The sequence below is a fragment of the Thermobia domestica genome, chromosome 7 (genome assembly GCF_964235325.1).
Source record: "Thermobia domestica chromosome 7, izTheDome1.hap1.1, whole genome shotgun sequence".
NCBI classification, from domain to species: Eukaryota; Metazoa; Arthropoda; class Insecta; order Zygentoma; family Lepismatidae; genus Thermobia; species Thermobia domestica.
Genome location: NC_137460.1, coordinates 252,621,629 through 252,646,014, shown reverse-complemented (window position 1 = coordinate 252,646,014; position 24,386 = coordinate 252,621,629). Strand labels below are relative to the sequence as shown.

The window sequence follows — 24,386 nt, the reverse complement described above, 5'->3', positions numbered from 1 at the left end:
GTGAAATTAAATTTTACAGTGAAGCTAGCAGCTGTATCTCAGCCAGGAAACTTCTTGCCTTCTCCTTTACGTTACTGTCATTAGAATGAAGATCCTACGAGTAACAGAAGAGATTTAAATTTTACGGGAAAATCACAGTATCTGACGAGTGGATTATGTTAGGGAAGTGAAATTTGTCCTACAAAATCTTTACTCAATACCAGCGAACAAGTGACCTACGCTCTATGAGATCAAAAGGGACAATTTCCGTAAATTTCTTAATATATAAATGTAACATGATATAAAGTTAATATATAATATATAGATCTCCATCACGCATTGCCTGATGCAGTTAAGTGATCACATTTTTGATAGCAGATTTTAAGAAAACTACGTTTCAAGCGTATGTTCTGAAATAAGCTGTAAACACATATAAGTTCAAATCCAATTATAGACTTCTTTAGACGTCCTAACACGGGAAACGTGAAAAACAGTAAAAAAGCTTGTAGTGTACGACGAGAAAATTACTTACTGGGAAACAAAGTAAATTCATCACTTCTCTTTCAAATAACGCCTTAATTCTTTCCAAACGTGCTTCCTTACTGATATGGAGCATTATACATCTTGAAAAAAAAAAAACATCGAAGAATCGCTATTTCCTTAATAATTCATACTTATATTACCTGTTTCATTTAGGCGTTAGTGCAATACTCAACGGGACAAAACTTATGGACACTATTGACTAAGTATGACTACGTAGCTTGAGGGCGTTATACCTAATAAGACTTTTTTAAACACAAATTTGACGGAATAAATATTACGTAAGACTATATGCCTAAGAACACTGGACATACATAAACCCTTCAACGTAAAAACTAGAAAAAGATAATTCACAATTAAAATAAAGATTTAAAAAAAAAAAACTTTTCCCGACTTCAAAAACACATTAAAAAGAAAGTATACATTTTATTTACATTGTCCTTGTCAAATTGCAATTTTATATGCAGAAATGTGTCTTGAAACCGGTCCACATCTCATTAAAGAATTAAAATCACGATCCTGAGCAATTTTTCAACCAGGGAGAATAAGCGTAAGTTTGCTCAGGGTTTTATTTCCTGAACGATCTGCGAAAGTTCAAACTTGAAGATAATCATTGGTTTTCTGCACATTCTGTTGTAGAGGTCAGATGTGTGTTTCGCTGGTTACAAGCCGGTAAAACATACTGTGCACACGTTCGCGAAATTACGAATGACGGCCGAATGACTTAATTATTTAGAGCCCCTCACCTTAAAAATTTAAATTCTCAACTGGACATCATCCTGCATTAAACCATGTTAACTTGGACTATCATCTTCTATTGTTAGAGTATCTTACTCTAAAATATTATCTTATCGTTTTTGACATAACAACTTTTCACAAGAATTTTACAGTTCCCATGCGTATTACTAACGCAAGCGACGTGACCCGCCTATCGTAGAAATAACGGTTCCATTTTCTAAAAATATATGATTTCTTACTATTGTAAATGTTACGACGTAGACTTTCTTTTCCTTCATCTCTCGATAAGTAAGTTATTAAAAATTTAGCAGTCTTATTCCTGCGTGTTAGTAACACTCTTTAACCCTCTCACCCCTCACGTACACAATTGTGGAGGTAGATAGAATCACTAACATATACAATATCGGACGAACTTGCACAAGTGACCACGTTAATTTTTCCGAAAGCTACTATTTAAAAAAAAAATAGATAATATTTATGAGGACTAGTAGATCATAATAGATTAGAAAAACACGTTTCTTTTATTGTTTCCTTTTGAGTAGTTTTAAAGAAATAGTCCGCGTGGAAAGGGATATAAATTGATACCCTGGACTTGTAACAATTAAGTTTAATTGAAGGTGATATAGACAAGAAAATCATCCTTTACTCAATTTGTTCTTTCTTGAGAATTATTTACATTTGAGATAACATTTTTAAATCTGGTCAACTGACATTTTCTCCCTCGTGATCGTTTGCAAGTAAAACTGTAGCTAGGTGATAGGTCTATTCTAACAACAAAATTTATTCTATTGATTACAGCAACAACTAATAACTACATAATTATGATTTTTTTCTACAACGTGATATTACTAGTATTGACCTTTAGAATTTTACAAACAAGTATACTTCGGAAACACACATATCAATTAAAGTTAAATCAACGGGACGAAACTTTATTGACATAATTATTCATGCACTAAGAAATATATCATTATATACCAAAAAGTTGACACAAACGAAAAAAAAAACTCATGAACTTACGCTTTTGTTGTAAGTCCTAGGCTTTACCAGAGACCTAATATCTTGAGCTTTCCTTTAAAAGCTAGTTAGTACAGGGAAAGAAGCGGGAAAATATTACAAACAAATAGAAATAAGGAAATAAGAAAGTGTTCAAAAATCTCACAAAAATATTTTGCTTACACTAAGACAACTATAATCATCAAATTCAAAATGCTACATTTCTAAAATATTTGCGTTTATGAACAAGTGTTACGGTCTTAGCGGAATGTGCGAAGTAACCAACGTAAATGTCGGAATGGTAAAAATTGTCGTGGTTAAAACATACATCATTTGACTGATAGACGAACAAAATAACAGCATCCCTGTATACTAAGATAATATTTCAAACCAGGATAAAGGTATAAATTGATGGCAGGGAAAAACAAAGTCTGAAGACTGGATATTTTCTTTAGCCATTCACATAACTTCTGCGAAATATCTGTTTCATATCCACTACTCTTTAATGTATGACTAAACAGTATGAACCTGATGGGGTTTATTAAACGTGTTATACAACACTGAAGTTTAAAAAAAAATGTTTACATCGTATCACAGTGTGAAACTAAGATTTCCAAAATATGTGAGTTCAGTGCTCAGACTTGAAGTAGTACATCTGTAACAACGGGTTTCGATAGAGTAACAAAATCGAAGATAGAATCTGTTTCTTGTACACTGGACCCATCTCAAAAACCTATTACTAGTTATCCATTTCTCTTTTAAGTCTATAGAGATAAATGTTGAGAAAGTAGTTAATTTGCAGCACTTCCAATTTGAACAGAATGTTTAGGTAGGAGATAGCACGTATTGTTGGGACGCTGTTCACAAAAGAGCTTATAGATATTTTATTCAGTTTTCTTTATGAAAATCAGATAACAGATGGACTAATCATTTCCGAAACAACATCTCCTCGATACTAAGGTTTCGCGCATCTTGGACAAACCAGTTTCTTCATTTAGTAACCCCCACAGGACCTGCTCGGTTCCTCACCACGGTCAACACAGCCTTGTCCTGTATTACCTACAGGATCGGAACATACAATACCTCTCTCCGGTTGCCATTCAATGAATCTGCTCAATGCACTCAATCGTCAACAATCCAGTTTCGGGGGGTAGCATTTTTTAGACGATCTAAAATGTAATATTGAGAACAGGTGAACTTAACATCTAGTCCCGTATATTGATCACAATGAATGTTATGCACTTGCATCACGTTGTCAAGATTTTCTGAAAATGGAAAATGCACTAATCGTTTGCACTAACACACAAACAACTTTCGTGAACATTCCACATTCTTCAATTTTCCTTTTCTTTCTTTTCTTCTACCAATGTTTTCATTGGTAACAATAGGTGGCAGCATAATCGAAGAACGCCACACAGAAGGCGAACTAAATAAATTTGGAATATCACCACTATTGAACACCAAGTACAAAATATGCGTTTGAGAGAAAAATGAAATTACTCGTAAATTTGGATCAGTTACATTGGCGGCCGAAAGAAACGTACGTGCACCATTAAAGAATTGTAGAGATTCAAGATCCCTATACAGTGATTTCTCTTCAACTTAAAGCATCATTTCAAAGCTAATTCACCAGTTCAATGGGAATTCTATAAGTACTTTTGCTTGGCGATCACTTCATCAGATGAAAGTGTCTTATTTCAACGAAGAAAATAACGAAATTACGGGTCACTTAAATACATATAAAATGAACTTATGGGACATTTATATGTAAAGTCTTTCTTCACTTGCAGTTCATTCTTTTACGCACTGCTACTAGGATAAACAATATCTTGTGCATGACTTACATCTTGATACATAAATGAATATCATGATGTTTTAAATGATATGCGCTGTTACCACCAACAATAATACAATTACATTATGGAAAACTTAATATATATTAGATGCAAAACATATTAACATTATATATTTTATATTAACATTATAACTTTTATAATTTCTTTTTTCGCATTCATAGAAAATTTTTCAGTTACATTCATTGAATCATCAGAAACACATGTTAACTTTACAAAAGAACTAAAACATGTAACTATTACTTTGCATCAAAACATAGTTTACGGAAATAAAATATAGTTATAATCACTTTTTTTAAAAATAAATGAAACTTCTTGAAAATACAGATATAAAATTCACATGATATTACGAATCGTTGGTTTCATCAAGCAAATAGATGAAACATACATTAATTAAAACAATGGTACCCTTAAAATTGTATATACTACCCTTAAAATTGTATATACATAAGAACACATTTTCAAACTACTTATAACGTTTTAACGCAATAACATACAAATAAAATAATTATATATGAGAAGTATAGGTTACTCATTATTATCATACAATACTCATATGAAATAAATTACTTACCCCTTTTTCCTATTGTTACGATAAGAATGAGACAGGATAGAAGTAAGCCTGCCACACTTTTACACTATTCAGCGTCTATTAACTTAAATTTACAAGTCTACCTTTCCCCACTATACATTTAAAGTATCTTCTCGACCCTTCGGACTGGCAAAAAAGACCTTCTAGTGAGGTAGGAATAAAAAAGAATACGGAAAATGAGCTCTAAGGTTAAAATGAAAATAGAAGGGAGTTGCCATTCGTAACAGAATACTCGTCTAATAGTATTTCCAGTAACACAGAAAAACTTTTTTCATTCTAGTAAACTCAGAGTGTACATTAGTTTACACCAACAATATTACATAAACGCTAGGCGACTCACCTCGTACTGAGGGTCGTTTAAGATCTTACTACAAATTACAATAACTTGTCGCATAAGCATCGACAAAATATGGCCACTCTGACAAATGAGAGTTTTCAGCTCATATCTCTTTTATATAATATAATATTGCTAGCCAATTATTTGACATAGAATGTTTTTTAACATATATTCCGCATTCGTGAATTATCTTACATGTCACGTCTATCAACTTTGGATTTAACAAATGATTTGAAATCAATATGAAAGTGCGTTTTTGACACTTGAACTTAACATTCAACTACTGTAAATACAAGTCACATTTCAATAGCTCTTTCAGCAGTAGCTGGAATTAAACATGTTACTTTCGCTTGTGTTAGATACAAACTAACTTTATTCACATTAGGAAAATTTATATTTACCAGAGTTTCAGGATCACAAGCACCTACAATTTTGCTGTTTTCTTTTACAGAATCAAATTCTTTTTCGCGAAGGTGATTCTTAGCTAATTTGGAAAATATGTTTTTAGTTTTTTTACTGCGTCTCAACACTCTCATACGATCAACAGAATGTACGCTACAAGATTCTCCACTCGAAGGATCTATAAGTTCAAAAACTTTATATGAGATCCTAATTTTCCATAACAAAGGACCTTTATAGAGCATGAAGAATTTACTAATCTTTTTATTTACAACTGAGCTCAAACGTGATTGGAACAAAAACACTAAATTATTTTCTTTTATTTTATATTTTCCTTCTTCGGATGCGTTTTAGTTTTGATTTCTTTACTCACTTTCTCATTTCTACCGTAGTGTCATTATGAGTTTATTCTCCCAATATACAGGTTTGTTTTCGTCAACTTTCATTTGTTACAATGGTAAAATTCATCAATAGAGGATAATTAGGTTTTGCGTTCAAGTGAAGACATGCAGGGCTGACACCTAAACTACTACATACAGAATAATTCAGCAAAACTATAATTTGGAGTATGTACCTCTTCCAAGAAGTATGATCTTAACTACACAATAGTTTAAACAAAATTTTTGTTTCTCTATGAATTCGTTCCAAACTAGAGCTCTTCGGATGGTAAGGACTTTTGAATTGTAATACATATTCTTTGATTTAGACTTAAATTAGCTGATATAAAATATTCACCGTTATCTACCAATATAGATTTCGGAATTTTCATGGTTACAAACTAGAAATGTTCTAAGCATCTTAAAACACAAATGGCAGTGGCATTTCTAATGGGAAAAATCGTGTAATTTCTACCAAATACATCTAAAATTGACAATGCAAATTTATTTCCATTATGAGAAGATGGGTAAAAGCCTAATAAATCAATTGAACCTTGTGAATTACATTCTTCACGGCAACAGTTTGCGGAGGTCTGGCTGGTGGTGAAGTTTCAAACTTCGTAGGTTTAGAAATCCACTGTCTCGTTATGTGCAAATGTACAAAAAGCTTTGATCTGTATAAACATTACGTTTTATTGAAATATACGTTTCAGTGAAAAATGAAATGAGGCGTAAATTTGGAGCATTTAGAATATATATTATTATTTTCGTTTTATAGCGATAAATGTTGAAGCCGGAGAGGGATAGTTTTAACCACTTCCGACTTGAAGAGAGCTTTAACGAGAAAGACAGATCGTTTCCTAAGCAACCTGACTCGATTGTAGAAAAAACAGATTTCAATATATCTTACCATTTACGCTTTACGAAAATCAGAAGAAATAGTAAGTTTGAAGCACTTGCGGTTCTGATATAGTGCTGTGAACAGTAGAGATATGTTAAAACGTTTAAGATGCTAGAACCTTTGCACAAAATGCTTTTCACTCTCTATGACCGTTTTGTTTTGTGGCGATAAACATTGAAGCTAGTAAAGGTTGATTCTGACAACCAGTAATTGTTCATGGTTCATCTTTGAATTGAATTTGAATGCAGAATCGATTACAAGAAACTGCATCCTGGTAGATTTTCTCATACTTCTTGTAAGAAAATAAGTGTTGAAATTGGATGTAATAGTAAATCTGAACTACTTCCGTCTTTGACACTGTCAATAATAGTCATTATATATTGTATTGAGACGCTTACTCGATTCCAGAAAACTGATTGCGGTTATATGGTATCTTTCTTATTCTGTGGCAATAAAAGTTGAAAAATATATTTAAACCGGATGTAATACTAAATTTGAACCATGTTTGTTTTTGGTAGAGTACTGTGGGTAACACGATATGATCAATTTAAACATTAAATTGGTTACAGAAATGCGCCTTTAGCTATCTGTTACTTTCTCCGTTCTGTATGGATAATTGTTGAAATCGGAAATGGCTAATTAGAAATGCTTACGATTTGAATTGAGGACGGAGGAGATGGACCTGTTCTTGAGAAGCTGAATCAATTGTACGAAACCGTATCTCGATATCTCTTACTGTCTTTACTCTACAGAAATCAGTATTGAAAATAAATGTTTAGAAAATTTCAACAACTTCCGATTTTGGTAAAGTGCTGTGGCTTGTGATATACTCACTCCAGACCCTCAATCGGTTGTACAATCTGTTAACGTCTGTTACGGTTTCCCCCTATGATAACAAATGTTAACGCCAGAAATGGTAAATTTCAATCGCTCTACTTAGCGGAAAATGTACAACCTTATCTTAGAATGCTGAGTTGATTGCAAAAGCGCATCTTCTTGACTCTTAGCACGATTGCCATATAGAAATAGATATTGAAATCTAAATTTTTACTAAATTTAAGCCATTTACAGTTTTCGTAGAGCGTTGCCAAGAGTCATCTTATGATTGACTCTCAATTGTTTGTTGAAAGAAGTCTTCTTCCTGTTTTCGTTCTCTGGTGATAAAAGTTCAAATCGAAGTGGCTAGTATTAACCAGGTATGATTTGAACGAGATTCTGATACAGAAGATGGAGCCTATGCTTGAGATGGTTATCCAATGCCAAAAGTCGCTTCATGATACCTTTAACAGTGTTCATTCTTCAGAAATAAATTTTTAAACCAGAAGTAGTAGTAATATGCAGCATAGTAACGGTATGTTGCTTTGAGACGATCAAGTTTTGGCAGCAAACCTCTTCTCCTTCTCTGTCTCCGTTATCTTTCTACGGTAATAAGCGTCGAAACTGGTATTGAAACTGGCAATACTAGAAAATTTGAAAAACTGTCCATTTTGGCAGAGCGTTTTAGACAGTGATTATCTCTTGTGTATAGACAGAGGATCATTTTCAAATAATCACTTCTCGTTATCCGTTAACGTATCATTCTCTGGTTTTGTTAGTTAAGTCTGAAACTAATTGCTAGTCTGAAGAAATTTCCGTTTGACTATAGGGTTAATGGGCGAAAATGAATTTATTCGAGGAACGCTGAAATATTTAAACAAGCAGCATCATTAAAGCGTTTATTGTTTATTCAATATGAAAATCACTTTCGGAACTGGTTTGATTAGTAAATTTGAACTATCTTCGGTGCTGGTAAAGTACATTGGATAGTCGTGAAAGTTGTGTTAAGACGCTGAGAAGTATCGGAAATAAATACTTCTCGTTATATTACAATATTCATTCTATAGCAATAAACGTTGAAGCTGGAAATGGTTAATTTAAATCAATTCAGGTTTGAATAGAGAGTTAAGTAAGATGTTGGAACCTATTCCTTGAAGGCTGAGTAAATTGCAGCAAAACGTTCCTCAATATATTTTTTACCATATTGCTCTGATAACTGTTCACAGACGGACGGAGGAGCAAATCCGTTCTAGAGAACTGCCGTCACTTACATAAAGCACAGTTTTAGTCCAAAATGACTTACGTACGTTATGAGCAATAGCACACCATTGAGATTTACATATATAGTTCGAAGAATTAGTCGTCATATTACGCCAGATTCGAAACTAGATTTGGTATGCCTGTTATAAAATGTAGTGTAAAAGTGTGTGTGTACAAATAAAACGAATACAATTTTAACACAGATAATCTCTTTTATATCAGGATAAAAATCAATATGTTATTTTTAAGCAGGGGCTGACACATAATGAGTGTCTAAATACGTGATTTGACATGGCGATTATTTTCAGAAAACTGAGGCTTCAGCACCAACACTGAGTAAAAGGTTTAGCTGCATAGCACACACTGGCAGTAACTTCGAGGGTAAGAAAAATAAAGCATTGATGTAAAAAAAAAAAAAATGTGCTATGGCATCGTTCTGTATTTTCTGCGAACACATCCCTACCTAATCACTGCTAATACACGACCATTAAATTTGAAATAAATAAATAATTATTAATAAATATGAACGCATAGAAATCCATTTTGAAGAAAAGATACAAAAGTGTAATCATATATAACGAAATCCGATTTAACCTACCGTAATTTATGAACACAGAATCTATAACACATTATGAAGATGCATGCGAGAAAAACAGGAAAAGAAATAATAATATACATATAGAGATTTGTTTAGAAAGAAAAATGTTTCAACTGATGTGACTTGAGCCCGCGACAATTTATTCCAGACGTCAACACTTCAGCCATCTGACTACCGAGTCAACTTTGCAAGTATTGGTTTGTCCATTTTATTTGCTGTGCAAAAAGGCAAAATTAAATCAAAATGTCATAAATTAGTACGTAAAAAACATCCGTATTATACAGGGCATAACTCCGCAAAGACCACATTCCGGGCACAGAAATAATCCACACAGTAAAAAAAAAAAAAAAAAAAAACGAAATGTGAAGATATTGACAAAATCTATCATCCACCAACCACTTCTCAATAAAATTTAAGATATTCCACAAGGAATGCATATATATATATATATATATATATATATATATATATATATATATATATATATATATTAAGAGAAGAATGTAGTTTGAGAGTAAAAAATAACTTGTACCAGCCGATATTTCAACGCGGGTTTTTTCATAGAATAACACGACACCGTATCGTCGTATTTATGTGAAAACTTGCAATTAGCATTTTCGAAGATTTATTTTCACTGCTCTTATATTACCTAATAAAGCTACGAGATGCCATTCACGCACGGATGACTGGTAAGAACACCTCCTTCAAGAGCTACGGCTGGCCTTATAGATTTATGAAATCACTTTTTTAATCCTCCTTAAAGAACTAGTGCTCATATCGCAAATTTAGGAAACAAAACTTAAAATCCTCGACTTCTTCCTGTTCACCCCAGCCATAGGTTGGTGGGCACCATGGAAATTTTGAAACTTTTCAGTCTCTTGGGAGATCAGATTTATACCTTTTTAAAGGTCTCTTCTACGTAACTGTCTATATATTGAATCATTGGTCTTCCTCTTTATGCTATTCCTATTACCTTTCCCTATCCAATCGGACTGTCGAATAAGATAGCCAAGCACGCTGATTCTTCTTTTCCCTTTTACTTTCATGATCTATCGTCCTTCATTAGCCTTAGTCCTTATTCATTCCTTTTCCTTTCGGTTCAGCATTGTGGGCCAATACCACATTTAAAATGCTTCCAGTTCGGATATTTTCGCTTTTCTCAATACAAATCCTCGATTAGTTCTACATACGAGGGCTGTCTAAAAAGTATCCGACCTTTGGCCAGAAAAATAGTTGCGAATACCTGACAGATTTGGGACCCTAATCCCCTTCAAAGTAGGCCCCTTGTGCTTCCACACACTTAGCCCACCGATCCTTCCACTGCTGGAAACACCGCTGGAAGTCTTCATTTGGAATGTTGTTCAGCTCCGTCGTCGTGTTCCGCATTATGTCTTCTCTACTCTCAAAACGGGATCCCTTCAAAGGCGTCTTCAATTTTGGAAACAACCAGAAGTCACAAGGAGCCAGGTCTGGAGAGTAGGGATGTTGGCGAACGGTTGTAATGCCATGTTTGGCTAAGAACGTGTGGATCAATTGGGATGAATGTGCTGGGCCGTTGTCATGATGGACGTGCCAGTTCTTCGATGTCCACATGTCTGGTCTTTTGCGCCGGACTGCGTCACGGAGTCGCCTGAGAACATCTTGATAGTACTCCTTTGTCACTGTTTGTCCTTCCGGTGCGTACTCGAGATGCACAATTCCACGGGCATCGAAGAAAACAGTCTGCAACACCTTGATTTTGCTTCGCACCTGCCGCGCTTTCTTCGGCCTTGGAGAATCGGGATGCTTCCATTGAGACGATTGCTGTTTTGTTTCTGGGTCGTACCCGTACACCCATGACTCATCTCCAGTTATCACGGTATTCAGATACCCAGGATCAGTGTTGGTGGTGTCCAGAAGGTCCTGTGCAACGTCAAAACGGGTGTTTTTTTGTTCCTGAGACAACAACTTGGGTACAAATTTAGCAGCCACTCGTTTCATGTTCAAATCGTCACGCAAAAATGCATGTGCAGAATCTTTACTCACTCCAACATCTTCTGCAATCTCCCGCACTGTCAAGAGGCGATCTGCCATCACCAAATTTCGCACCCGCTCAACAACAGCTGCATTCCGAGCAGTTTGGGGCCTGCCGCTACGCTGCTCACTCTCGACTGATGTGCGGCCATCTTTGAATCGGTTGAACCATTGTTTGTGTTACACCCATCGCATCTTCTCCAAACACCTGCTGAATCTTACTAATTTTTGGCTTTGAGAATCACCCAGCCTTTGACAGAATTTGATGCAGTATCTTTGCTCAATTCGTTCAGTCATCTTGCGAGAAACACTAAATCCAACGAACACTACCAACAGCACCTCACTTCGCGACCACCAGCTCACGACTGGCACACGCGAACGCGGTGAAAAAATTCAAGCATGCGCATTAAGGTTCCTACTTCCACCGTGCACGTTGGCGCCGCCTGAGAATCACCACTTTGCGTGGAAAAAATTAAGGTCGGATACTTTTTAGACAGGCCTCGTATATGTAGCTGCAACAGTAATTTGTGAAGATTGTGGATTAACTTTAACCTGATCTTGATCTACAGATCAAATGTTTTTCTCTGTAGTCAAATGTCAACCTATAGACGTCTAAAAACCATAAATAAAATTCAAACTTCTGATGTAACCGGGCCAACTTTATGGCAGTGTGGAGTATCATGGCTTATTTAAACACACACCTTCGATTGTGCACCTACGGGAACAGCGTGTGAGACTCATTCGAAATGTTCTGCGTTCGATTCAAAGTCTGGTATTAGAGTTTGTTTTTGAGGGAATTAAGCATTATAAATTATATTCGCTATTGCTACTAAAAGAGATTTGTTCCATAAGGGTAGAGAAAACCCAAGACAGAAACATGGGACAGGAGGGAAACGCAGATTGTTTATGCTTATGACTTTAAATTTCGTTGTTCTGTCCATGCTTTCTCTGTCTCTGCATGATGAATATTATTATATTCAATTTCTCTGCATTTATTTTCGTCTCTTAGAAATAAACGTGAATGCAATTTATCCTTCCTATCTAGTGGTTCTCAAAGCGATGCCGAAATATTCATTCTTTTTGCTCCAATTGGAGAAATAACCTGGCATATCATGTCTTGGGGCATGTAAGTATCGTCATGTTCGGTATCCAGCTATCAGACATACACTGAAACAATTCAACTGGAAGACGCAAGTACTATTTCTTAGAAGGCCAACCTCCATAAACTTTAGTGGTTGGTTGACTACAACAACTGATACAAAATTTGGTTAAAACGAAGTAATAAGCAAATATTTCTAAAATATGTGGAAAAATTACGATTAGTAATATAGCTAAACGCAATCATCGAAAGAAAACGCATAACATGATAAAAGTTAAGCAAAAAGGACAAATTGGAATAATACACTCGGACAATTAAAATTACGAAAGGGAAAAGAGAATTAAACAGAGAAAACATGGAAATTGTTAAAAATCATGGTTCCTTTAATTATTATACTAAAAGATTAAACATCGAATATGATTAACCATGTTACTGCATGGTACATCAAATGCCGGAAGAAGCAGCGTTGGACCAACCTAGCGGCCTACGGTTTACGCTCCCTACAAGCAACAGCTTTTGAGTCAAATATAGTGGTCACTTGATCCTTTTTCTGAAGTTTAAATCGACAGAGATAAATAATCTACGTATGTGTCTAATCTATTTTTGTGAAGCGTCGGACGTAAAGATTTCGTTTCATTTTTTTTTTTTTTTTTATTTTTGTGATTGTAATATATTCAATGTTTAATTTGGATTTCAGGCCCAAATTTCTACATGTTTAGATATTTGGTTTTCTAGCTATATTCTGTACATTTGAAGTTAGTATCAATGTTATCCCGAATGTGTACGCTTTAACCAGAAATATTCGATTAAACAGGTATTTTCAAACGTAAAATTTATAAAATGGCCTTCTGTCAATTTTGATGAATCAGTACGGTAACTCTTTCCAGAAATTTCCAAACCCGGTAGATTATTGTGGAATAGCTAATAATTCGCTGCGTTCACTGCGTTTTGTTTTGGAAGTACAAGGTAAGAAGAATACTTTAGAAGTTGTACCGTTTAAAAGCTGTAAAGAGTAGTTACCAACCTTAGCTTGCTTTCAAGTTTTGTGTGTTTATAAGATTCCTGACAGGAATGGTTTCATGGTGAAATTCAAGGTCAAAACGTAATAGTCTGAAGAAAGGTAAAATCATTAGGTCTTTTACGCTTAAATACAGTTCTATTGATGCTAATACAGTTACCATTTCTGCAGACATTCCTGACTGGGTATAAACTGTTCACCTCATTTCGTTTGCTTGTTTTGAAATAGTTCCGCTGGTGTCAGTTCGTTCGTTAATGATTACACTAGGGAAGTAGTATACGAATCATATGATGCCATGTCGTGATAATTATTATTGCAACCTCGCGTACAGTTTATATATTTCGTGACTTGTTATATCACACTGAGTTAAAATATACACGAATTCTTTATCAAGTTCTTCATTGCAATAACCACGAAATAAAAATCTCATTTAAATTATTTGACGATTTCCAGAGTTCCTGGACACAATAATGGAAAAGCTATGTTGCACCCGTTAGTGCGGTCCAGTTCCGAAACTGCGTTGTTCATCACAGAAATATTCCCTTTGGGTCATTTCACACCAGGTGCTGACAATAAGGTAACAGTGGTTTAGCAAAAGGAATGTCGTTGTAAGCCACGTGGTGCGTAAGAGATTGGTAGTTGGAGGTGGCGAAGACACCAGAAGGACGTATGCGTTTCGCTGTAATCACACATTTGAACAGCGCCCATCTTGCGATAGTGCAAAAATCTTCTTTCAATAGAATGTAACCGTGTGATTTGAATTGGCATCTCATGAAATCATAGGGAATAGAGAAGAGGAAATTTTCAGATTCTGTGTTTTCAATGGTGCCCTTCATAAATTCAATCAGAATAAGACTAACTGGTGTTCCAAACAAGAAAATCTTTATCACGAGTTGGTGTGTTTCAATCCAAGGCTGATTTTGGATTTAAAAGACGAACTACCCACAAATGCAATGAACAAAATCTGTCAGCTCCAGTATAGATAAAGGGAGACTTGCCGAAAAACTAAAATTATTTGTAGAAGTTTGTTCCAAGACATCGCACGGAGAGGCTGTGAGTGAATAGGATAGTGAATAATTAAGTAGTGAGTATGAAGAGGAAACATGGTGACACGATATTGAACCAGCGTTGTAGGAAATAAACATTAAGAAAGCTTGCAAGTCTTGCCTCACGTATGGGTTCAAAATTATATATGAATATCGCATGTATGCCTTATGTTATACATAGCTCTTTAAAGTGTACAAATGCCTCCATACGATCACTCATACACAAGTAAATTGTGAACGAGCGTTTTCCAAACTGAAAATTATTAAATCTAGATTAAGGTCGAATCTCTGTCAAGATAATTTTGAATCGTTTCTCTTAATGCAGTATGAAAGGGATATACTAAATAAAGTGAATAACTGTGTTATAATTAACAAACTCTGTCATGATACTGCACAAATGAAAAGATTTCTGAAAGGTAAGAATATCTTTGTTGTTTCTTGTCATGCAAACAGTTCAAAGTGATAAAAGTTAAAGGCTGAATATATATATTCTGGTATTGAATCAATAGTAATTAAGCAGTCTGAAACAAAAGGTGAACTGTCATAACTGCATTTTCGAGCTGTCAACAACTACGAGCAAAACTCAGAATATCAGTTACCACAAAAATGGCATTTGCCAAATTTTTACATCACATTTTCACGTGAATTTATCTACCACTGCTTCAAAAAGCACTAGTTTATCACAAATCATGAAAAACCACGTAATGCATTCTCCTTACTGATAGTTCGAAAGTGCATTTAGGGCACTGTTATCAGACAGCTCAATTGAGGCCCCCATAATAAAAGGGATGTAAGTTATACATGACTTTTCCAATAAGGTTTATTTTTATTCTGAGAACTATTCTCCGCAGCGCAATATGCAAACTACAACTACATCGCAGTCCACTCGAGGGTCTAACAATGAATGAGTTGCGTCGTGACTCTCCTTTCAGTTTATATCTTTCACTATGGAGAATCCAATTCTTGGGCTTAAATAAATTTACTCCAAAAGTCAGTTACTGCTTTCGACATCTAACGTCCTCAGTTTATGTTTGATGCACCTGGTTTATTGGGTGTAACGGAATAATATTATGTGGTTTGAAACTTTAATTTTGAGCGCTTAAACGGTATGCAACGATATTTTGTAATAGGAATTTATATACTACAGTTGATCAGCCAGTTAAACGTAAAATGCGAATGTGTAATAATACTAGACATAGTGCACACTCCTAATGATTTCAGGTCTGCGCCCACAACAGGTTCTCATTCTCATCCTTGTAAAAATGAGAAAACAATTGGTATTAGAAAAAAAAATATTCAAGGGTCACGGGATAATATTAGAGATGCAAGGACTTCGGAAAAACCGGCTTTTTTAAAAAAAATCGCTCTTTTCTGCTTTGCTTTTTTGCTTGGAAAATGTTGGGCTTTTTTGAAAATTTTGCTTTAAACTGATAAAGCAGATTTTGTTTCGCCTTTCTACAACAAAAACTCATTTAATTAGTGGTTGATGCAAATAATAATACAAAACCTCGAAAATACAAATGAATTTCAAACAGATTTTTTTAAAATTTTTAACAGATTTACATTATGAATTCTAAAGGATTAACCAATATATGTAATATTATTCTAGCCTATTATATACGATAAATAGTTAAAAAAATGATACACAAATACTAGCAAAATTGTATGTGGTATTTTTACTTCAAAATATCACACACCGTCCTTTTGAAGCAAAATAAAGAAAAATGAGAGAAATCTGCACATCAAGAGCTTTGTTTCGGTTGTTCTGCACATTCTTGATATTTTTCAGTAAAATTTTAACTTTCATATACATTATATGAATATTTCGAACCAATTTTTCACTGATTAATCACATATGTAATAATCTGTTACCACCTATCAGGTGCTTCGGATCTGCAAAATCGGTAAAGCTCCAAATTCTGTAATGTACTGACTGTTCCTTAAGCTTGCTCAGAGTTGGGAAAATATCGAATTTTCTGTTCATGGATCATATACGTAATAGACGGTTCATCCGAGCGTATGGATTGCTAGGCTGTAGAACATAAAACCACCATCACGGTTTACAACGTTAGGAAACTTTCTTTTCTACAAAAAAAAAAAAAAAAAAACTATGGAATACATTTAAAAAGAGTAATCAATCACTGTTACAATTCACAAGACGACAAAATTGATTGTAATAATAATAGAGGCATTTCTCTTAACATTCTATTAATAAGATTGACCCCATACGCAGACGAAAATATTGGAGATTATCAGTGTGGATTTAGTCGAAATCGCAAAGATATTTACCATACGACAAGAACTCGAAAAGAAATGGGAATATATTACCCAGTACATAAACTGTTTATTGATTTTAGAAAGGCTTACAACTCGGTTAGGAGGGAAACATTGTACAACATTCTTACAGAATTTGGAATACCAAAAAACCTAGATTTATTAAGTGTTTAAATGAATCCTAGAATAAAGTTCGAGTAGAAAAATACGAGCTTCCACGTCGAGATTGGCCTAAAATAAGGATATGGATTATCGCCGTTATGACTCAACTTGGTTTCGGAGTACGCTATAAGAAAAATCAAAGATAGGAACCAGGACCTAAAGTTGAATGGTATTCACCAGGTTACGATGGATGCTGATTATGTAAATCTGATAGGAGAACAATCAAAAGAAATGCAGAGGCCTTATTAAACGCTTGCAGGTACATGAATAAATACAGAGAAATCTAAATACAAGGAAGTATACAAGGATCGTAATACGGCAAATTATGAATGCGTTAAAATATTAATTAATACTTTCGTCATAGTGGATACTTTCAAATATCTTGGATCAGTATTACCAGACCAGAATCATACCAACAAAGAAATTAAATGTCGACCGAAGTAAGGAAATTCTTGTTATTATCCAGTTCAAAATATTTTGTCGTCACGCATTCTGTTAAGGAATTTAAAGCTTAAAATATATAAAATGATAATCATGTCTGTTATGCTTTATGGTTGTGAAATATGGTCGCTTACGTTGAGGGAAGAATAGACTCAAATTATTTGAGAACAAAATTCTGAGACGAGTATTTGGACTCAAGAGGAACGGGAATGGGGAATGGCGGAAACTTCATAAGGAGGAACTACATAATTTATACGGTTTACCAAACATCGTTAGAGTCATCAAATCTAGGAGGCTCAAGTGGGCAGGACATGAAGCCAGAATGGAAGAAAGTAGGAACGCTTTCAAATTTTTACTGGAAATCCAAGGAGGAAATTTCCCTTACGAAAGCCTAGAACCAGCTGGGAGGACAATATTAAGATGGATCTAGCAAAAATAGGAATACAGAGTAGAAACTGGATTGAATTGGATGAAGACAGAAGTCAATGGAGAAATTTTGTGGCCATAGAGAAAGAAAGAAAATACATTTAAGTTAAGAACAACTGAACACAACATACATGAGTGAGTGGTTAGCTTTCCCGCTTCTATCGTGAAGTACGGGATTAAACCCCGCATTCGAACATTTTAAGAAAAGTTTTTCTTAATTCCATCTGTGAATGTAGAGAAACTGCTTGTACTGTGAATCCTGGCCGACCTCCTTTCTAATCTTCTTTAAAACTTTGTTATTACTAAGTACCAGCAGCGATGGATTTGCGAAGAGGGTTAGGGTGGGGACGTCTTTCGGATTGACGCCTCTACCCCGAAATTACGGAATTTCTAACACAAACTAAATATTTATTTTGCCTTACTCTCAAGCTTCAAGCTTTCCTCAAATAAAAAATTAGGAATTTTTAAAAAAACTGAGCATTAATAAAAAAGGCCCTCCTAAAATACTTTTCTAAATCTGACACTGATTATCAGTATAAAATGGTCATCAAGGTTGTATCTGGAAGATTATAGCTGAATAATACAAACGAAGCTAAATAGTCGTTATGCCTGTATTCATGAACTTAAGCTACTCTTAAATAAAAGTTAGTAACTTTTAGAAAAACCAAACATTATTCAGAAGAAGCACTCCCATGTATTTTTCTAAATCCGATACTGATTATTACTATCAAACGGTATTCATGGTTGTGTCCGGGAAGATTATGGTTAAATCATTGCACAGCTACAGTATAAAGGAAATGTGGAAGTACGCTCTGATATATTAATAAACCTAAGATTAATTATGTGCTAGAAGTACTAAGCTCTAAGAAGTGAAACACGGATGAATAAAATATGTAGCCAGAAATATGTCAAGCAAGAAAAACACAATGAAAACTACAGAAACGAACACTGGGGTCACATTCTATGCTGGAAGGGGTCTCATGAGCTTAAAGCGGAATTCAAACCGCTTCTCGGGTTACATCCGAGAGAAATTGTCTTCGACTAGAACTCGGAACTGGGACTAATTGGCCAAAATGTGATACGCCTGCCAACTTCTCACAAAGGACGCCTGATAAATGTACTTTGTTCTGATCTTTACATACTTCTTAATATAATTGTCAAGTGTCATTTCAGAAGGACAAAAAGGTAAACAATAGCACACGTGACACATTATACAGAGTTACATATGGACAATTTCAAAGTACTACAGAGTACAGAAAAACTAATTTAGTCCAAGTTAGTTCACTACGACTTATATGAGTCCAAGCTAAAGAAATACAAGGACCTAATTTCCATACCAGTGATAAAAGTTAATTGAGTCCAGTTTTTGCTCTGACACATTTATAGAAAAATAGATACCAAAGATACTTATGATTTCACGAAATTCCTCTCGAGGAGTTTGTATTCCTCCCCAGAGAAAGGTCAGCATTTCCATGTACTTTATCAATAGTAAACATTATTACAACGATCAATATTTACCAAATTGTTCCTTTTCATCATATATAAATTAGTACTTTGCTACTTTTGGCTATTGTTTAGCATTGGGGGGCCAGCTTTTCACCTACTTTTTCGAGATGTTCTATTTTGATGCGCTTATTTTATGATTTAATACGTTAAATTACGTAACCAGCATTAAATTCAGACAGCATTGCAGAGCGAACGTTAGCGAGTGAAGGCGGGATAGAGATCCGCATGGAACGTTGTTTTCTATCTTCATTACCAACAATTCACTTTCTTTTCTCACATCACTTCCACTTACCTTTTCGCTTTGTACAAATCTGCTACTGCCATAAAAAAAAAAATGTGTTCGATACTTTCTTGACTACTTGATTACGACTATTTACCCATTTCTTCTGTAAATCTTCCTACTTTTTGCTAGTTTTGGCCCCCTAATACTAAACAATTACCTTACTTTTTAGTTAAAATGTAAATTAAACGTAAACATTTTTTTTTATTAGCTATATAATATACAGTCAAAGAATTTATATTTTTTAACCTTCAAATTCTTCAAAACCTAGAATCCTAATATATTCGTTTCGTGTTGGTGTATAAAAGTCCGCCTCGGTCTCGGTACCATCCCTAGCTTAAAAAAATCTAGTTTGAATCAAAAAACGAAAAAGTGTTCGTAAACGTGTGTGTTGGTAATAATGATGGGCAGTGGGAATATTCCCGATGAGAAGGAATTTATTTCTATTTGCTTACTCTATTTTCAAAATTATAAGAACCATATGAATAATTACTTTATTTTAATATATTAGAATCTACTTCTAGGTTCTCAAGAATTTGAAAATTAAAAAATTTAAAATTCTTTGACTACATTATATAGCTAATAACACGAATTTTAGGTTCAATTTCCATTTGCACTAAAACGTAAGGTAATTGTTTAGTATTAGGCGCCAAAACTAGCAAAAAGTAGGATGATTTACGGAAGAAATGAGTTGACATAGGTACTAAAGTAGTCAAGAAAGTATCGAACACATATCTTTTAGGGCAGTAGGGGATTTGTACAAACCGTAAAGGTAAGTGGAAGTGATGTGAAAAAGGAAAGTGAATTGTTTGTAACGAAGTTAAAAAACAACGTTCAATGCGGGGCTCTAACTCGCCTTCACTCGCTATCGCTCGTTTTGCAATGCTATCTGAATTTAATGCTGGTAACGTAATTTAACGTAAAATAACCGCATCGGAATAGAATATCGCGAAAAGTGGGTGCAAAAGCTGGCTTCCCAATGCTAAACAATAGCCAAAGTAGCAAAGTACTAATTTACAAAGTTTCCCGCCAATACCTGCACTAGCGCTGGCGGAAAAGTGAATCAGCTGAAGGGACAAGCGCCGGGAGGCGTCCGGCGCATATACCGAATTCAGTACTGAACGCCGATGGGCGTCCTCAGCAGCGAACGTGTTAATAAAGTCTGAACCACCGTTAGTAATATACGTCGGCCTGTCTCCTCTCTCTGACTTGAAATTCTGAAGAGGTACTCGGACATCTCTTACAAGTTAATTAACGCATGAAATTTCGAGAAGTGGGCAGAAACAAAGGTTGTGTGTAGCAATGTTACATGCAATACTGTAAAGATAAGAAAGTATCTTGCAAATATTGTGAACATACATATTTGCGTAAATGTTGACAAAATTGTTTATAACATTTCAAAATTTAATGTTTATAGTTTAAAAAAGCCACTTACATGTACATTTAAACTTTTTAGTGGTTTAAAGGTATGTGCACTTACTATACCATTGTTAAAACATATTTACTTTCATATGACATATTGTAAATAAATATCCATCCAAATAAATATTCATAACATCTTTCAGAATATAGATTTTAATTATTCCTCTTGGGACAACAGTAATAACGTACTGTGATAAAACAAAGATTTTTTCTATGAAATCAGAATATAGTAATAGTATGGCACATTCCTTCAGATTGTACATAAGTTCCCGAAAGATTCCCATTTTTGGGAATCTTCCCGGAAATATTCACGAAAAATATCTTCCCGGGAATTTACCCATCACTAGCTCGTGAAATTTTCATGAAGACACATTTGTGGGTTATCACGTTTCACTTCTGTATATGGTTCGTAGTATAATCAGAAGTAAATTCCCCATTCATTACTCAAAGAGATTAATCTACAGAAGTAACTTCTTTTTATATAAGTTTATGGATGTCACTTTTGTGATTTTTTAATAATTTGTTATTATTTTTATGCAATAGCAATCAAAGAAAATTCTAAATATTCTATCATTCTAATAATGTCATCTATTGATAAAGTACTTCGAAATGCCGACCTTTCTCTTGGGGGAGGAATGCAAACCACTCGAGAGGAATTTCCTGAAATCATAAGTATCTTTAGTGTGTATTTATGTTTAAATGTGTCAGAGCCAAAGTGGGCTAAATTAACTTTTATCGCTGATATGCAAATTAAGTCGTTGTGTTTCTTTAACTTGGACTAATAAAAGTCGTAGTGAACTAACTTGGACTAAATCAGTTCCTTTGTACTCTGCAGTACTTTGAAATTGTCTATACTTAACTCTGTATAATGTTTCACGACTGCTATTGTTTTATCTTTTTGTCCTTCTGAAATGACACTTGACAATTTTATTAACAAGGATGTAAAGATCAGAACAAAGTATTTTTATCAGGCGTCCTTTGTGAGAAGTCGGCAGGCATATCAGATTTTGACTAATTAGTCCCAGTTCCGAGTTCAAGTGGAAGACAATTTCTCTCGGATATAACCCGAGAAGCGGTTCAGATGCCGATTTAAGCTGATGCGACCAATTCCAGCATAACCCGGTTGTTGCATAATAACACCAAAGCGAAATAAACTGATTTCTGTCCATATGTGATATAAATACCTAGAGCAAATTATTTAAACCAAAAACCCTAGTTTAAATAAACAAACAAACGAAAAAGGATTTAAACCAAAAAACTAGGTGTTTTTGTTGTTTGTCAATAAAGCAATGCAAGCAATGAAAGCATTTCAGGAACTTACCTATAAAATATTTAGGAAGGTACAAATACATATTAAACAAGTAATATATGTAAGCCTACGCTATACACAGTGTTTTGTGCTATCCTCCTGTTTACCTATAGGCCTATATTTACCTTCGGTGACCCGCTTTACCCTTTCCGACGAATCTCTTTGCTTCCAGTGGCACCAACATTCTGTACCCTTCTCTAAGTTACATAGCAACATTTTTCTTTTGCCGGCCATCTAGCATATTTCGTTTGTACAATAATCCTTGTATCGTGTACGTGCTCTAAGCACCTAAAGTGAACCTGTATGGAGAAATGGAAGTCCATACCCTGGAAATGATTGCTGAAAATACAAAACGACTACTTCCTTTAAAAGAAATTAGTATGAAATGAATTTATGTATGGACCTGTACAATTACTGAACACCCATTGTTGGTTAGAATTCTTTTTTATCTTATCTTTTGTTAATGTCTTTCGAAGCCCTCCGGAAAAGTGAGGCTAGACCCTCTCGAGCTACATCCTGAGTAAAACCACAAACGTCCATAGTTTTTCTTCCAGTATAACAGATTTCGCGTGTAAAATTTCAAAATTTTGGGAAAAAATTCATTCTCCCGATTTTTTCTTTGCAAAAGCCTCTATATAAATAAAACACTATTGTGGAGCACCGATATTGTAAATATATACAAAAAATGTTGAGAAATGTGTAATCAATAATAAAGTAATAATTATTTCATCAAGATATGAACTACTTAAGATTTGTATGGATGTTATTGATATTATTATTATTTGGTATACGCCACAGCTGGTCTGTATGTGCCATTCCGTTTCCAAATTGAAGATTATTAATTTACATTTCCCATACCTAAATATTAATCTTGAAGTATTGCTTAATCTATAAACTTTGCGAACCATATTATCAATCTGAGCCAATTACTTTATGAAAAATTGAACATTACCTTTCTTGCCGAACTGAATTTGAACATTTTGCTGTTAATTGTTGGGAGTCCTTAGAGTTCGATGCGCAAGTCTCTTGAACCACTATTTTTTTTAGCGTTTCTATATTACTTTCAAATTCAGGATGATCTTGTACTGCAGATTCTGATTTCAACATACCAACGTTTAGTTTCGCATCCAAAGAAAACACAGCTGCATCCTTCTCCATTGTTTGCTCTCCTTCCGTTGTAGGTAATAATAATTTTTTGTTGTCAGTCATCAGTTCGTATGTCCACCCTTTCGCCTCGAGTGGATTTTCCTGAGATAAGTCACAATCAATTTCTTCTTTGCACATCAATTCCAACTTAACAGACGCCAAGCCAGCCATTATGACTTTAAATTTAGTAAGAAATTGACCCTGTTCTTATACTTCCCTTATATTTTATGCTGCCAGTATTAATGAAATGATTTAGAAGACCGTTTACAAAAGCAATTTTAAAGTGCTAATCAAACAAACGATTATGTTTTAATAACGTAATGTATATAATTGATTTTTGAAAACAATAGGTCTTCTTCTTCCTCTCCAGTTTAATGCTTTAGGTAACAAAGACAATTAAGTAGTTATCAAAAGTATTCATCGTACAATAAATTAATAAAAGCGTATTACATAACAAAGGGTATTTACGAATAGAGTAGATAAGTGTAGGATAAGAGGTTTTTACCAACTCCGACGCTGTGACACGAATCAGAATACGTTTCAACACTTGGTTGGTTGCAGCGTTGCCAGACTACAGAAACAAATTTATTGTCACAATAACTAAAAATTATCGAATATCGGAAGAAATTATCGTATTTCCCGTACACATACTATATATATATATATATATATATATATATATATATATATATATATATATATGTGTGTGTGTGTGTGTGTGTGTGTACGTGTGCATGTGTGTTTTCTCACTGCATACTCTGTTTCCATCAAAGTACAGTATAAATGTAAAGACATGAATGTTATATTATTTCATTAACATCGACAAAGGAAAAATAAATTATCTATACGTACCTTGTA

General features: G+C 34.4%; 1 protein-coding gene across 1 annotated transcript in view; it reads right to left on the bottom strand.

Moving 5' to 3' along the window:
- The window catches only part of LOC145690820 (uncharacterized), a 35,410-nt gene extending 11,331 nt beyond the window's left edge, over positions 1–24,079 (bottom strand). Inside the window, exon 1 of the mRNA XM_081766127.1 lies at positions 23,335–24,079. Within this exon, the coding sequence (XP_081622253.1) occupies positions 23,335–23,699 (365 nt within the window). The 5' untranslated portion in view covers positions 23,700–24,079. The remainder of the gene's footprint in view (positions 1–23,334) is intronic.
- Positions 24,080–24,386: the final 307 nt, after the last annotated feature.